This window comes from Danio rerio, chromosome 18, assembly GCF_052040795.2.
Source record: "Danio rerio strain M-AB ecotype USA chromosome 18, GRCz13ab, whole genome shotgun sequence".
Classification (NCBI taxonomy): domain Eukaryota; kingdom Metazoa; phylum Chordata; class Actinopteri; order Cypriniformes; family Danionidae; genus Danio; species Danio rerio.
Window position 1 is genome coordinate 11,231,990 of NC_141038.1, and position 18,039 is coordinate 11,250,028.

At 39.5% G+C, this 18,039-nt stretch overlaps 1 protein-coding gene across 7 annotated transcripts in view; it reads left to right on the top strand.

Annotated features, from left to right (window-relative positions):
• Positions 1 to 18,039, top strand: part of cacna2d1 (calcium voltage-gated channel auxiliary subunit alpha2delta 1) — a 229,478-nt gene that overhangs the window by 165,502 nt on the left and 45,937 nt on the right. For 4 of the 7 annotated variants that reach the window (XM_087292987.1, XM_087292985.1, XM_087292988.1 and 1 more), the window contains exons 20-24: positions 68 to 139; positions 3,552 to 3,623; positions 3,712 to 3,773; positions 3,894 to 3,970; positions 17,831 to 17,891. In XM_087292987.1, coding sequence (XP_087149113.1) covers positions 68 to 139; positions 3,552 to 3,623; positions 3,712 to 3,773; positions 3,894 to 3,970; positions 17,831 to 17,891 — 344 coding nt within the window. Of the gene's footprint in view, positions 1 to 67; positions 140 to 3,551; positions 3,624 to 3,711; positions 3,774 to 3,893; positions 3,971 to 7,428; positions 8,915 to 17,830; positions 17,892 to 18,039 lie in introns of those variants that run through there. The other 3 variants (XM_087292984.1, XM_087292989.1, XM_087292990.1) reach the window with 3 other exon arrangements.

Below are 18,039 nucleotides of genomic sequence, written 5' to 3' on the forward strand. Positions count from 1 at the left end.
CTCAACCCAAAGCTGAAAGTAAACTACAGAGAGTGAAATGTTAACATTGTTTGGTTCTCTTCTTTAGAACCCCAAATTCCAGGAACCTGTTACACTGGATTTTCTGGATGCGGAGCTGGAAAATGATATTAAAGTCCAGGTATGGCATAACACACAAACACACACACAATGGCATGATCACATTTTTTGACTGCACTGATATATCACTTAAGACATGCAAGTAAACACTTCCAGAAAGGTGTTTCAGTACAATATGTGAAAATTTGTGATAAAGAATACACTCAAATACACTCATTTTGCTGATTGTTCAAACTACTAATTTAAATTTTTAGTTTTTTTTTTGTGGGGGCAACTTAATTATTTTATGCTCAAACTACTTTAATTTGTAAAAAAAAAAAAAAAAAAAAAAAAAAAACCTTAACCTAATTTGTTTTTGGAGCACATGAAGGAGTCGTGTGGAACCCTGCAGCATTTTATACAGTGAAGGGTATTACATGTCTGAATAACTTTAGGAAAACATTGCTGCATATAAACCCAACTGAAAACACTTGTTTGCTCATGAGATGCATAAATACTAGCATAGATAGTGGAGAATACTATTACTATAGTGATGGTTAGCGGATGACATAAGGCCTGACCACAAAAGACACAGAGCATTTTTTTGCACAAAACGAAAAGTGCATTAGTGTGGAATAAGTTGCTATTTAATCAAGGAGAAATGTATGAATACAGGTGAACAAGGTGCACAAATGTAGGAGGACCACTGTCCTGCAGAGTTTACTCCAAATAGCTCTAACATGCTTTTCTGGATGTTTCTACTGAGTCTGATTAGCTTGTTTATAGTGTATGTGTATTTATTTTAATTTAAAGCTAAACTCTTTGGAATAAAATTGTCTTTCTAGAACAGGTTTGGACACCCTACTTTACAAAAAGTGCTGAGTTTGCATTATTTTTGCCCCAAAACTTTATTGGGCATTTTCTTTAGTGCCTCTTTCCCTTTTTTAACAAGGGATAGCTCACATAAAACGGAAACATTTGTCAAATTTTACTTGTCACAATCTTGTTTGAGCTTCTTTTTTTTTATTGAACACAAAATCGTAGTAACTGATAACCACTGACTTCCATAGTATTTGTTTTTCTTACCATTGGTGTTCCTGGTTATATGTCCAATGCCTTCTTTTATATTCAGCAGAATAAGTGTATAATATCTGATATTTTGACAATATGTGGGTGATAAGCTCTTGAGCTTATAGAGCAATATTGGCAATATGTGGGTGATGTTGATGATTTATGGGTGATATGTTGGTGGTATGTGGGATAATGCATGATATATAATCACTACCTGGTGCCGACAATGATGTCCGCCTCCGTGTCGTGCAACATCACTACTTGCCATACACTTTTATACACATATACACTTATTTAACAACACATTTTACATTCCACATTGAACAGCTGCACATATAACATTATATATAGTAATATAGCTCTACATACACTTGTTTAGTTGTATATTTGCATTCACTACTTAATGCTTTTTATATATATATATATATATATATATATATATATATATATATATATATATATATATTTATTTATTATCTGTATTTTGTCATGTCTTTGTAATTCTGTTGCACTGTAGAAGCTCTGTCACGAGAACAAATTCCTCATATGTGCGAACATAACTGGCAATAAAGTTCTTTCTGATTCTGATAAATGGGCAATATGGGGGATATGTTGGTGGTATGTTGGCTATAGGTGGGTAATATAGATGACGATGGCAATATATAGAGTCCTAGGGGCAATATGGGATTGATATGTTTGCGATATGGGAAATAAGAATGATATGAGGACAGTATGTGGGTGATATGTCAGTGGTATGTGGGCTAAAGGTGGGTGATATTGGGGAATATGTAGGTAATATAGATGACGTGGGCAACATATGAAGTCTGGGGGGCAATATGGGATTGATACGTTTGCGATATGGGAAATAAGAATGATATGGGGACAGTATGTGGGTGATATGTCAGTGGTATGTGGGCTAAAGGTGGGTGATATTGGGGAATATGTAGGTAATATAGATGACGTGGGCAACATATGAAATCTGGGGGGCAATATGGGATTGATACGTTTGCGATATGGGAAATAAGAATGATATGAGGACAGTATGTGGGTGATATGTCAGTGGTATGTGGGCTAAAGGTGGGTGATATTGGGGAATATGTAGGTAATATAGATGACGTGGGCAACATATGAAGTCTGGGGGGCAATATGGGATTGATACGTTTGCGATATGGGAAATAAGAATGATATGAGGACAGTATGTGGGTGATATGTCAGTGGTATGTGGGCTAAAGGTGGGTGATATTGGGGAATATGTAGGTAATATAGATGACGTGGGCAACATATGAAGTCTGGGGGGCAATATGGGATTGATACGTTTGCGATATGGGAAATAAGAATGATATGAGGACAGTATGTGGGTGATATGTCAGTGGTATGTGGGCTAAAGGTGGGTGATATTGGGGAATATGTAGGTAATATAGATGACGTGGGCAACATATGAAGTCTGGGGGGCAATATGGGATTGATACGTTTGCGATATGGGAAATAAGAATGATATGGGGACAGTATGTGGGTGATATGTCAGTGGTATGTGGGCTAAAGGTGGGTGATATTGGGGAATATGTGGGTAATATAGATGACGTGGGCAATATGTGGGCAACATATGAAGTCCGGGGGGCAATATGGGATTGATATGTTTGCAAAATGGGAAATAGGAATGATATGTGGACAGTATGTGGGGAATAGGTGGGTGATATTGGAAAATATGTAGGTAATAGAGATAACGTGAGTAATATGTGGACAATATATGGAGTCCTGGGGCAATATGGGAGTGATTTGTTTGGGATATGGGAAAAAAGAATGATATGTGGACAGTATGTGGGGAATAGGTGGGTGATATTGGGAAATATGTGGGTAATCTGTGAGCAATATATGGAGTCCCGGGGGCAATATGGGGGTGATATGTTGGCGATATTGTAAACAAGAATGATATGTGGGTGATATGTTGGCAATAGGGCTGATATATGTGGCAATATGGTTTATATGTGAGTTATATGTGAGGTGAAATGTGGGAAAAATGCATTATATATGGGTGATATGTTGGCAATATGGCCGATTTATGGATGAAAGATATAGCAATAGCAATATAGCAATATTTGGGTACTGTGATATAGATGATTAAAAAAAACATCCTTGGAAAAGATTTCTAGAACAGGTTTGGATGCCCCTACTTTACAAAAAGGGCTGTGTTAGCATGTTTGTTTGTTTTTTGGTGTAGAAACATGTGAAGGTTGAGTTAATGTTAACAGAATTTTCATGTTTGGGGGAACTATCATTTTGGTTTGAAGGGATGTGAGTGAATAAAAGACAATATATACTGTATTTAGTATACACACACACACACACACACACACACACACACACACACACACACATATATGTATAGTGAATAAACATTAAAACTTCTCTTCTGATCTTCTCAGATACGGACTATGATGATCAACAATTCAAGCGGTGAGAAAACAATAGAAACACTTGTCAAATCTCAAGATGAGGTGAGCAAATTTTGCTAGAACTCTTCAATTATTACATTTATGTTTCTGCTGATTTGATTGATATATACCTTTCTCTTAACTATTTCAGAGATACATTGATCGTGGAATCAGGAAGTACACATGGGCACCAGTTAATGGGACAGACTACAGGTTTGAGCGCTATACCTACAACATGCGAAGTGTTTGATAACTCCCAGAAGTCATCGTAATTATATATATATATATATAAAACACATTGTCCTTTCCTCTGTGCTTGTGGGTGTTCTGCAGCCTGGCCTTGGTCTTGCCTGAATACAGTCTGCATTACATCGAAGCAAACCTGGGGGACACTATAAAACAAGTCATGTGTGAGTACCGTTCGTTCACCCCCAGAACACACACACCAGCTCCCCATGTCGAGCAAACACACTATCATTTACTTAAAAGATCAGATAAAGACATCGGTATGCAATGCTATTGTTTTATGAAATAGTTAAGACCGAATATTTTTCATCAGCTTGCAAGAGAGGTCTGCCTATTTGTGTGTGTGTGTGTGTGACCTCGATTGTCAGCGCCGGTCTCTGTATTAAACTGAGGTCCAGCTGGTCTCCACCCATCCTGAGCAGTGTAGCCAGGCGTTTGATCTGACTCTCCCCAGCACACAGGGGCCCCGGCTGGGAAGAGAGACTGCAAACGCTCCCTCCCCTCTGGACATGTTCTGCTTTGCTCCAGAGCTACACACACACAAACACAGACGCACAGCTCATTTGGAGGAATGCTGCCGGTTAAACTCTATCGATAGCATGTGGCATTCTGTCAATTTAGCACAGAAAATGATTTAGCAATAGTGAAGTATATTGGGCGACCTTGTTTTTGGGGGGCTTTGCTTTTAGAAACTGAGGTATACGTCAAACTTATTTTCCATGGTAAGTGACAGATGCTGTCGATAAAGCTTAACTTGTGCTTAAGCCAGAGCATTCGGTTGACTCTGAAATGAAAATTGCCATTATTTACTGACTTTTGTGCGAGTCTAAAACTTCTATCAAAGATAAAAGGAGAACTTTTAGGTTGCTCTGAAAGTTCATCCATAAAATCACTGTATCATTATATGTAGTCTTTCTGACTCTTGAGATATGTACATGCCTTTTGAAGCTTGATGAACAGGCTAATACAGTTATGTGATTCAGTTATGTTGATTCGAAAACATCGTTTAGGAACAGAACAATATAGTGATGGGTGTTTCCCAAAACCGTAGCTGCTTTGTCGCAGATCCATCGTTTGAACCACGCAAATGACACTCTAAATGGGGTGGAGCAACAACTTCTTTAGAGTAAAACTTCATAATTTTTTGTGCAAATTGTATTGTTTTACTTGCATACATGCTTAAAAAAATCCAATATTAGTTTTAGTAAATCATGCATTTGTTTTCATATTACCTAAATTATATATGTAAATGGCACATATTTATAATTTGAGAGCAAATTACACCTTAGAGAGATGACCTTAATGTTTTTTTTTTTAATCATACCAAGTTTAAATGTTGGAACGTTCTAAATGAATAGGGCATAGGGGCAATAGAGCACAGCCAGGAACTATTCTTCTAAATACAGCTCTAGGGGTGTAGTTGCAAGTGACACGATTGAGGCGCAGTTTATAAATGTTTGTTGGAACGATGGATTTGGGAAACACCAAATCAACAAACTATGTTTGTTACGACAGAACTTGCGAACTTAGTTGGCTAATGATGGTTTTCGAACACGCACCTCTGACCAGTCTGGTTTTGGAAAACAAAGATGTTGATCAACACTGTGCTGAGTGAGAAAACGTCAGTAAATAATGACTACAATTTTCATTGTTTTGCAACTATTCTAAAATAATTAGTACTATAATCTATTATAGTATGTAAATCCATGTGTGGTGGCACAGTCACCTCACAGCAAGAAGGTTGCTGGTTCAAGAGCTAGTGTGTCACGATACTGGAATTCGATACCAATCGGTGCTGAAATTTTTAACATGTCAATTTCACGCTAACATTTTAACAGAAATGACTGTGATTAGCTGTGAGGATCATCAGATCATCAAACTCACCGCTGTTGATTGAGTGTAAAAACAGATATAAGGACACCAAAGATCAGTTGATTCATCAGCGGATCGCTCTTATGTCAGCTTATAAACAGATAAGCTGATCTTTAAACACTTCAGCGTCCATGTAACTGTGTTTACACCATAGACTGTAAAAGATATGGACGTGGTATCTGTGACATCATGTAACATAGATTTCTGAAGAACACTAATAAAGCTACAAGTAGGCTTGGCAAACCGTCGCCATTTTGTTTGCGCGTCATTGTGCCAACCGGAGGTTTCCAAAAAAGGCAGAGAGGCAAAGCCTGAACGGAGCTAGCATTTTGTTTAGACAGACTTTTCTTTGGGAGAAACTCTTAATACTTCATTACCTGCTACTCGTTTGTTGTACATTGAGCCCATAAGCATTGTTCTTATGACGTTTTTTTACAGGAAGAAAACCTGATATTTTTACATATTGCGAATTACTTCTAAATACTTCAAATATAGTCTGTGTTAGTAAATGCAAGGCTATTTATGAAATCTAGGCATAAAACTGTATGACAATATTTCAGATGACTGTTTTATAGCCTACAGCTAATCAATCTGTCAGATTCTGGAGTGCATTACATTACTTAACAAAATTAAAAATTATTAATTATCTTAAATTAAATTAATTTATAGCTATGGTATATAAAATTTCACTCACCTGGGAAAGGGAGGCCACTTAAATGGTTTGTGCACAATTAGGTGCGCAGTATGTCCTAGTATCTGATAATTGTAGGAAATAAATCCAAAAGGCAGTTGACTGTGTAAAGCCACATAAAACAAAACAAAATTACGATGTATATGCCGAGCTCAGTGAATAATCAGCTAGAATCAGCTGAGGTAATGTGACATTGACCAGCGAGACCTAGATCTCACTCAAGTGGCCACGCCCTTAATTATGCAGACTTAATAAAACTTAATATAAACAAAACGGATGAGTTATGAAAAAAATTCACCCCCTCACAGTTGTGATGAAGTGTAACATTAAGTATATACACCAAAATGATTTATTGTATCAGGCAGTAAACACCTTTTTTTTCTGCTGTAAAATTGGCCATTTTAACAACAGGGTCAGTAGAAGTGTGCTGTATAATGGAGCCAGGCCTAGTGGAATTTCGATGAATTGCAATTTCAGTCACTTTAGTTTTAGCTTCACGAGGGAGAGCGGTATGTTGCCGCTTGGTTTACACTCAATCAACAGCGGTGAGTTCGGTGAACTGATGACCTTCACGGCCAATCACAGTCATTTCTGTTTAGCAAATGAAGACAATGGCAAATGGCGTTTAAGAACGTGCTCAACAGTGCTCAAATGTTAAAGGGAAATGAACATTTAATAATGTTAAAATAACTAAATTTCAATATCATAACAACTCAAGTCCCAGCTGAGTCAGTTGGCATTTTGTGTGGAGTTTGCATGTTCTCTCTGTGTTCACGTTGGTTTCCTTAGGTTGCTCCAGTTTGCCCCACAGTCTAAAGACATATTCTATAAGTGCATTTGATGAACTAAATTGGCTTTAGTTCTGGGTTGCAGCTGGAAAGCAAATGCCAGAATAGTTGGTGGTTCATTCCACTGTGGCGATCCCTGATAAATTGGAGACTGAGCTGAAGGAAAACGAATGAATGAATGAAATCCACATGTGCAATACTAATAATCTCTTTTTTTTGCAAATCTGTCTGTGATCTGTCCTTTCCTGCTTTCCATCTTTGAATGAAACAGCACAATGGGGCAAGTACTATCTTTCTATCTTTTTTTGAAGTTCCCCTACTGTCTGCCGCCGTAGTTGTAGCCATTTTTATTGACACTATTTACATTTTTTTTTATGCATGATTGTAGATTAGTTTTCAAAGCTTAACTCATCTGTTTGTTTGAGTGTCATATTTATTTATGCTTGGTCTGTGAAACATCAGTCGTTTAATTGCTGACAGTGTTTGGTGCTTGTCTAAACATGCACGCTCAGTTGGAGATGTAAAAAAGAAAAACCTTGAAAACATTGAGGGCTGATGTCAAAGTAACAGATTCCATACTAGAATTGATTTATAAGCCATGGAAATACAACATGTAAATGTGATCAAGACAGTCTGTTGAAAATCAAACCGAGCATTAGAATGAGGAAGAAAAGTGACATGGCATAGTTATTGCTGCCAGACGGGCTGCTCTGAATGTTTCAGAAACTGCTGATATACTGGGATTTTAGCACGCTAATATTCTTTTCAATTTAATTCATCTTTATTGCTAAATAACATAGATTGTGTCAAAGCAGCTTAACATGGAAGTTCTAGTAAATCGAAACTGTGTCATTTCAGTTTTCAGAGTTGAAGTTCAGTTTAGTTCAGTTCGGTGTGGTTTAATTCTTACTGCAGAAAGTGCAAACACTGAAGAGCAAATTCATCGTTGCGCAGCTCCACAAATCCCAAACAAAGCAAGACAGTGGTGAGGAACAAAACTTCACCAATTGACGAAACTGAAATAAAAAACCTTGAGACAAACCAGGCTCAGTTGGGCATGACCATTTCTCCTCAGGCCAAGCTTCTTTTGCAGAGCTTCAGTATAGGCGCTGGTGGCTAGAAAATGCAGGGCATCCATCGTGGAGAAGTTTCAGTTGTGAGTAGGTCACTGGCGGGTGTTCACACTGGCCCATGCGATCAACGTAAAGACTCATCTGGCACTTGGATCTTTCAGGAATCTGTCTCATGCTCTCCACTTGTCCATGATCGCCACATCGTTTGCTCAGGAGATGGCCTGGTCCAGGATTATAGATACCTCTAGAAGTCATAAGTGGGAAAGTAGTGGTTCAGTTTAATACAAATCTGACTGTTGAAGTAAAGTAGAGTCACCAGCAGCTCCACCCACCCCAAGCAAGCCAGAAGAAACAGTGTCATGGACATCAGTAATCTAATAATTTACCTAAATTTGTGCTTATATGAGTTTTTTGAATGTGCTTTTCATGTTCCCAATATGCATTATAATACATAAATCAATTATCATTACATCACCACGTTATCCAATGTTGCATTTTTTTTCATGTTCAACCTACTAAACAGTTAATTTTACTTTGTGTTGGGACAACAAGAAATTGTGTGGAACCAAGCATTTTTACAGCAAACTGTGAGGTGCTGGATGAGAGTCTGAAGTAAGGAATGAGAGAAGAGGGTTGTTTGATAAAGCACAATAAATGAAAAGAAACCCTTTGCATTTCCCAGACAACATTTGTTAAGTTTTATTCAATGATGGCGGTTCAAATGATCTCCCCGGAGTTCACTGTGCTTGCACTTGAGCCTTTGAAAATGCAGGTGTCTGTGATCCTGAACTGACTTGGTGGGTGCAAAGAATAAAGTGTCAAACCGCCATGTGTGTATGGACTATCCTGTCGCGATATGTGACGAAAAGTCCTAGGTAATAGGTTGATTAAGGTGTTTACATTTCTGTACTGCACTTCAATAATGCAAATAATTTGATTAATGTTTACTATGATTATTACTTTAGCTGCATTAAGGTCATCGAAAATCTCTGATTACATGCTAGGCTCTTGATCAGAGTAATGTCTTATTCGTATTCGAATTAAAGTATTGGAGTAGCAAGGAACCAAAACTCCATGGATTGAAGGAAATGGAGAACAAACCTTGGGAGAAACCAGGCTTAGCTGGGACAAGCAGTTCAAAAGTAAAAGCCAGAGCTGCAGTCTGTACATAGGAGGCTAGAGAACGATGAACATCCATCATGGAAAAGGTGCAGGTCCAAATAGGTCACATGGCAGGTGTTCGGACTAGCCGATGGGATCAATGCAAAGATTTACCTGTCACTGGGGCCTTGCAGGAATCAGGGTTGCGCTGATTTGATTGCTACGGCAAATGTACTGCACGCTATATGCTCTGGATATGGGCCAGATCCAAGATTATTTAAACCAGGGGTGTCCAAACTTGGTCCTGGAGGGTCGGTGTTCTGCATATTTTAGTTTCAACCCTAATTAAACACACCTGAAACAGCTAATCAAGCTCTTTTTAGGTATACTAGAAGCTTCCAAACAGGTGTGTTGAAGGAAGTTGGAGCAAAACTATGCAGGACACTGGCCCTCAAGGACTGAGTTTTGGACACCCCTGATTTAAACCTTGTGATAAGGATGCCATTCAAATCACAGATGCTGTTCAAATTACAGTGTTCTTTGGAATGTTCCAAGCTCCAGTTTTTACCATAGATTACCACAGTCTAATGCTTCGTTCACACCAGACGCGGCACGCACGTCAAGCGTGAGTGATTTACATGTTAAGTCAATGCAAACGCACGATAAGACATCCTGCGGCGCGATATGCGCGAATGGCGTGGCGCGAATGACGCAAATTGCGCGAATGACAGGGACGAATTGAGCGTTTTGCGCGTTTGACGTGCTTAATGAACGTTTCGCGCGAATCTCTTGATTTCGAAAATCTGAACTTCAGCGTACATTCGCGCCGCATTAACCAATCAGAAGCTTGCTCTTGTGGGGGCGTGACTGTGACGTAGAACCTGCTGTCGGTGTTCCGAGGGAAATCCTCCAGCCTTCACCGACAACAGTTCATGAAAACTCGGCTTGGCTCAGTCAGAAACACTGCTGAAAGCCTCCGTCATCCAGGTTTATGAGTTTATGAGCTCACAGAGCTGGATGCACCTCTGAAAGAATGTAGTAGACTCAGACACGACCCTAAACGTATCGACGCTGTTTTTCAGTCTTCATAAAGCACATAAACACTGTTATTTTCTTCATTAAATCTATGTTAGCCATTTAGCTACGAAGCTAGAGTCTTCGGGCAGACAGAAGCCCTGCCCATCACGCGAATCCGCGTCTGTTCTGATGTGAATTTGACTCGCGAGTGAAGCGGGGTTTGACGCGCGAATGAAGCGAGTAAACTCAATTTTTTTTTTTTTACACGCAAATACCGCGATTTATCCGCGCGTTCCGCATCTGGTGTGAACACAGCATAACAATCCTTTAGAGGATTAGGTTTTCAAAGTTACTTGTTTGAAATAATTTGGGGGAGAGAAATGGGGGGAATTTAGTGTTAGAGCAAAATGGCCAAACTGGTTTGATCTGATAAAAAGGAGAGACTCAAATAACAAGAACATCTCTGAATGCACATCCATGTCAAATCTTGAAGAAAATGACACAGCAAACCACATCTGGTGATACTCGCAATGAAAATTATTTTTGAAAAACAAAAGCAACACCTATCCTCGACAAGCTGCATGATTTGGTTCGTCCTTTAGGTCTGCAGCACGAAGGATTGTGCAATGAATTATGAGTTTTATTCTTGCACAGAGGCCATCCACAAGGATCACACTAGAATGCAGAGCTCCGAGCCAGAAGCTTTTCCCCTTCTTACTGCTCATCAGTGTAATTATTTTAGCATAACAGTGCCTTGTAAGATCGCATAGCTTCAACTTTAGTCATTCCAAGCTGGGGAGCCAACAAAGGAAATTTTAGCTGGTGAAACATTGAGCAAAGCAGGTTTTGAAGACCGAAATGGGGCCACAAGAGGTCATGCTGTGGCTTGTAAGCAGTAACACTCAGCTACTTGAAGCAGGAACCTTTGCCAATTTGGTGTTTTGTACGCCAGTTATAATTGTGCATCTAATTTATGATGTGCGAGGGTGTTTGGGTGTGTGTTAATGTGCTAAGAATGATATTTCTGTATCCTGAAGTGTGCTACCGCAGAAATGTGTGAGCATGCGGCGTCTCTCACTCTCTTCCTCTTCTTATCCCCCCCCTCTCTCTCTCAATTTCTTGTCGTAAAGGATCCTGGCGTAGGTTTACGGGCTCGTAAAGAGTCAGGTCCATATGGTTATTGAGAGAGGGGAAAGAGGCAGCGGTACAGGGGTCAGGTCTTTGCGGTGGTCTTCAGAGTGCTCCTGGATACCTTAGAAGCTCCACAGGGCTTGTATGACCAAAGCCGAAAGCCGAATGTAAACTTCAGACATGCAGAACGAGAGAAGTGTGGCTTTTGGGAGCCGTGTAGAAAAAGTAATGAGAAGAACAGGTGAACGCAGAGCTCTCTCGAGGGACGTGTCCTTATGGCTGGTCGTAACTGAAACCTGTGATGATGGACTCGGCCACTTGGACCTGGTAGATCGTAGAAATTACAAGTTCTGGATGTCTCGACATGATTAGCCTCACATGTGTTGGAGAGCAGACTCGTTTGAGAAGAGAAGAATCCAACATCCTAATTGTGTTTTGATGGCAAACTCTGAACAGATGTGGAGCCATTAACTCATTGACACTTTGACAGAAGCTTCAAACACACATTTGAACGCAAACAAGGGCATAATACCACCCCGATTTGACATGCACAGACATACAGACTATTACGGGCTCACAGTCATCATTGGACGTAGCCTGTTCTTGTTTTTCTGAGCAGAAGCTGTGCTTTTTCTGAGCAGAAGCTGTGCTTTTGCAGAGCTAATGAGCAACTGTACACTGTAGGGATGTGGAGTATATTCGGTAATAGCATTTATGTATATTGGTAATTTATTTTTAAATACATTTTGGAATTTTAAAATGTTTTAATTTCGCATTCTTGGGTCAAACGAGCCTATTGCCAATTGTTTATGATATTCTGATCTCTAATATGGCTTGAATATTGGTGTTGAAATAGTTTTGCATTATTTTGCCATGTGAAGATCTTCAGTCAGACTGCCACCTTTAAAAGCTTTATAGGGCATCTCTTGAAAGAGCATTGTTCATCGAATTTTACTCAAGAGGTCCAATGTCACATGTGCTGTATCTGAACTCACACCATATACCCTAATTCTCTATTCCCTACATCAGTCCACTTATGTAGTATATAAAATGGAATGAAAACGTATAAGTGAAATCGAGCACTTAGTGCACTGGGACAATTAAATAATAGACTATTTAGCAATTTAAACCAACATGTGCTCTGGATGCCATGTTGTGGTCATGTGTGGCAATCAGACTCTCACAGTGCATTATGGGTATTAGAGTGTACACACATTATTACGGTGCATTATGGGATTGATTGCAACACAGGCTCATTGTGGATACTAACCCCTGTTTTGGAGACTGCAAATTATGTACCCGGAGTAACGTTTGGCTCCATTTCTTCTGTAAAATGAGTGCTATGGGGTGGTATGATGCCGCTAATCGCTTCTGTTCCTTTAGCGTTACCTGCTTACCTCTGTGTGGATGGCTTTTCTGGTGTAACCAGTTTGTCCGGTAGTTTGCCGCATACACCAATGGACTTGGGACGCAAAGTGGAGTTGACCATGACAATGGGGTCTGAGACTGTCAAAGAACTGTTACAGAAACTAGGTAAAACAAAAGCCAAAAATAGGATAAAATAAATAAACAACGGGCTCCAAAAGTGGCCAAATCATGTGGCCGTGACAGCTTTTCTTTTTTTTAGATTGCTTTTAAAAACTATCGGTTGGGTTTAGGGAAGGGGCATACCTGCCAAAATTTAGTTCATAAAATCCGGGAGACCAGGAGAGCTGGGATGGAGGGGGTTGGGTGCGTGCAAAGTGAATACTGGGGATGGGTCTGAAATACGGGAGACTTTCCGGAAAAACGGGAGCATTGGCAGGTATGGGAAGGGGGTGGGTCAGTCAGTCAGTCCACAGCAAGCTGGCCTGGCTGGCTGAAGTGTATATTGCACCCTCTGGTGGACTTATGCGAGAAAAGGACACGCAAGAAAAATTTGAGATATTTAAAAACTTACTAACGTACCTGCGGTTACATATTTCACTGTCCCCAAAAATGCAGACCTGGGTATTTATCCGCAATGAGCCTCGGTTGATTGGTTGAGTGCACTTTAGAATTTCCACTATGGTTTTTGACACCACTACAACTGGCTGCTCCTTCAAATTGTGCACTATTTAAGCGTATATGGGGTGATTTTGGATACAACTACAGAGTTTAGATTCAACCCTGATTAAACTCTGCTAATAATACCCAATCTTGATTGGCTTTTTCAAGTTTGTTTGCCTCAGATTTGGTGAACTTTAGTGAATGAATCAAGTCCAACAAGCCATATTCAAAATAAGCACAGATTATCCACATTAACCACATTGAATTCATGTGTGGCATCTTGTGGCTTTAATAAAAGTATCTAAATTGGTTTTAACGCTATTGGGTTTCTGTTTGCCCTGCAGTGATCTTCATAATAGATTTTACTAACTTTCGAAGTAATTGCCTCAAACATCAACCAAGAACACCATGTTACTCACAGCAGGCCATCGTTCCACAATGTATTAAGGTGTAGTTAGTTAGATGCATCTGAATAATTTGAGTTTTTTTTATTTAGACCTTAAAAAGTTGAATCTATTGTTTGTCTTGGTAAAAGTGCAGTTTCCAGGCATAGTAATTTCTCTAGTAAACTTAGACGGTCTGGTTCTGTTTTAGTGTGTGGAACGATCTGCTGGTTCATATTAATGACTCATGTGCGATCCACAAAAATGTGACTTCACCAAACACTGGCTGACCTTTTTTGCTGATTGTGAATACTGCATGTCAATTTGTTCGACCATCATGTCATTTGAGGTTTTCATCAAGCGTCAGAATTATTTTACCATTCCTGCCAAACTCTCTACCCACTCGCCTCGTAACTTTCTTACGAAAAGTGTTGAATGGAAGGACTGTCTGCGTCCATTTCTTCGCGTTTGTAATCTCAAACACAGCCTTTGTTGTGTGTCCAGGCTTTGGTTGAGTCTAAAACTGCCATCATCTCCATAAGCATGTTTTATGTGAAGTGCTGTTTTCAGAGTATGCTTTACAATGTTGGACATCTTCTCAGAGTATGAAAGATGTTGTAACTTTGTCTTTCTCTTTATTATCTTATTGGTTGGATTTCCACCACAGGAAACAAGGGCAAGTACCGCAACCTCCTCTTTTCTGATCTTCACATTGTATTTCATTCATCACTCCTTTAAGCGTTTTATTTTCAGTCATTAGCATGCGTCTTTCGTTTTTTATGCTTTTTTTCCCAGAGCAGTCACATCTGTGTGTGTGCAAATAACATAATCTGTTTTTTCTCACAAGCACATTTAAATCCTTAAACATTGCATTCATTTTGCATGTTGTTGCTTATTGTTTTTGGTTGTTTAGCTTCTCTTTTTTACAGTTTCTCATTTAAAATGTGTTCTGTCAAATCAACCATTATGGGTTTTGTCATTGTCCAATGCTAATAGCAATACATAGAGATTCCTGTAATGAATATTCTAATAACAATGTGATTTTCATGTTAAAAAGATGGTTTGCTGGTCTATTAAGCTGGACTCTTTTGCTAGTTATTAGCTAGTTATACCACCCATTCCAAACTCACACACCACTGGTCTATTTGTCAAGTTTATTTATAAACTAATTTCAAGAGAATTGCTTGCTTATGATTGACCACAGCTGGTCCTGCATTACCCTACAATTGATTCACCAATCAGATGATTCCTAACTCTCTATAAATAACCAGAGTTTTTTTTATCTCAGTAGCTTAGTCTTGAATAATCCCCACACCTACCTCTACTCCCTCTCCTTTCTAGACTGACGACACTTTGGCCCAGTGATAAGAACTGTTGCCTCACAGCAAGAATATCTCTGGTTAAAGTCCCTACTAAACCAATTGATATTTCTGTGCTGAGTTTGCTCGCTCTGCCCATGCTCGCATGGATTTTCCCCAGGTTTTCCGGTTTCCTCCCACAGTCCAAAATATACGCAACCTAAGTAAATTGAGCATCCCAAATTGGCGTCAAAGTCAAGCTGTTAGCAAGCCGTATATCTCTCCTTAGCCATTAAGGGAGTTCATCAAGATCTATCTGAGCTTAAACTCCCCTCTCAACCTACTAATGGGAGAGAGCTCAGGGCTCAAGGATCTTATAAGCTCAGGGCTCTCTCCTGGGACAGCATGCCAAACAAGCTTATTACCAATCATTAGCTAATTGTGAACTCTTTAAGTTGGTTTTGGGGGTTTGGAAACTTTTTTTAATACAATATCTTCCAGGCTTGTCTGTCCTTTGTTTTATAGGGTTTTGGGGCTTAGCCATGGATGCTAGCTAGGCATGATACATATTTTGTTTGTTAGTTTAAAAGTGGTTATATTTGACCTATTTATGTGAGATAGTCCAGCTGATAGGCCAGTTAAACCAGCTAAAGTCTAGAATTACATGCAATGTTGTTCTTCTAGTCTGGTCTATCAATTGGATTTAGATATTTTTGGGGGCTTTTTCAACTATGAATATCAGCTAAGTCAACAAAAGGCAAGTTTGTCATTCGTTGTTGGACTCCTGATTTTAGTGGGTTTTGGGATACTTTTTAAAAAGTTTGTACTAGCTGATGACAAGATTGCCATACATTGTTGGTCTCCTGTTTTTGTTTTAAGGTTTTTGGCTTTTGTTTTACTAGCTTGACTTTCTAAAGACAGGTTGCCATTCCTTGTTGGTCTTCAAGACCTGGTTCTTTAGATTCTAAGCTCCTTTGTTTTTTAACCATTTCTGCAGCTATAGACCATCTGATGACCTGCTTGATTTGTTGGTCTGCCAGTTTGCTTTTTTCACCAGTTTAAGATGCTTGGTGGACTTACAGCTGTTGATTCCAGACCAGCTGAAGACCACCTTGACATAATATGTATTTCACCTTCAGACTAATCCGATTATCTAGTTTGAGAGGGGTTTTAGGCTATTTTAGAAATGTATGTTAGGTAGACCAACTGATGGACAATTCACTATACATTTGTCTTTTACATGCTCACCACTGCATGCTGGTTTAGAGATTGTGTGAATGCCAGCTACTGTAGATCTGCTGAAGACCGCCTTGGCACCCATTGTTTGATTCATATACCAGCTTTATCAGTCCATATCAAACTACGTAGTTTTGGCTAATTTTATGTATTCTGTAATGAAAACAGTAGTTCAATTAAAGCAGCTGTGATTTACAAATGTGTCATAACTAGGGATGTAACGGTATCAGAATTTCACGGTAAGGTAATACCTCGGTATGAATGTCACGGTACGGTATTTATTGAATCATTTACAGGAAAAAACAAAACTTATGAAAATACTCCAAAAAAGTGCCAAAAGTGTCAATGACATACAAATTAGTCATCTATCTGTAAGCTTTGAAACAGGAACTTCAATTTTAATAACAAAAAAATATTAAACCATGTAAAAAAATTAAGTTTCAATTTAGTATTGTTGAAAACTCATCACATTCAACATTGAATCACTCACTCACTTACTTAGATAGAGATGGGCTTTAAGGAAAATTATCATATAACTATAATCTGGTAAAAGCTGGTATCTCTGGGCATTTACAATGTCCCCTGCAACAGAAAAAAACCCTCTCCTTTGGGACTGAGGATTCTGGGACAGAGATATGACTTGGCCCAGGTTGACAGCAGTGGGTAACGTTGTGCATTGTCTTTCCCCCACCTGAGAGGACAAGCCATGAGTGAGATAGAGGGTCTCTTTGCGGTACAAGTCAATGTCTGCATCAATCTGAACAGTGTGCTGTGTTTTTGCAGTCCCCATGACTGTTATTACTCGTATTCCCCAACTTGCAGGCACGTGCACACATAGGGCTCAACCTGTGCAGTGCACATGCCCTTTTTAGTCTTGGATAGAAAGTGCCCTTCCAAAATGATCAAAAGTGCCCCCGCGATGCGACACACGCTCCGTCCCGCCCTTCAGTGGGCGCGCGACAACACCGCTCTTGAGTATGCGCGCTCAACCCCCCTCTTTGCTTTACAGTACGCGCGCGACAACACCGCTATTCAGTACGCGTGCGGCGACAACACCGGCTTTAGGTTTCGATCATCTCCAGCTCTTTTTCATCCCCGCTACTAGAAGCACACTCCATTTCCGCATTACTGGATCTGTAGTGACAACAGACCGCAAAGGATGATGGCCACGCATGGGCTGATGGGAATTGTAGTTTCCGCTCGTTCGCTTCATTCGCCTGAGCAAATTTTCTCAGAAGACCTATAGTTTTACCGAGTCATGCGACTACGGTAATATCGAAAAAAATTTATATTGCGGTATGACGGTATTTACAATACCGTTACATCCCTAGTCATAACTAAATATTCACTTCACTATATGGTTTTGAATATTTATTATCTGTCTCTCTCTGTCTTTCGCTCTGTAGTTTTTGAAACCATACAACAGGAGAAATTTGAGGAGTTTGGATACACCTTTATTGCTCCTAGGTAACACATGTTTATACACACACACACACACACACACACACACACACACACACACACAGCAGAAACAGCAGACCTCCTACAGGGTTTAGTCTTGACAGGTTTATTTGGGCTGTATCTAGACTCTATTGGTCTTTGAAGGCCTATAAAT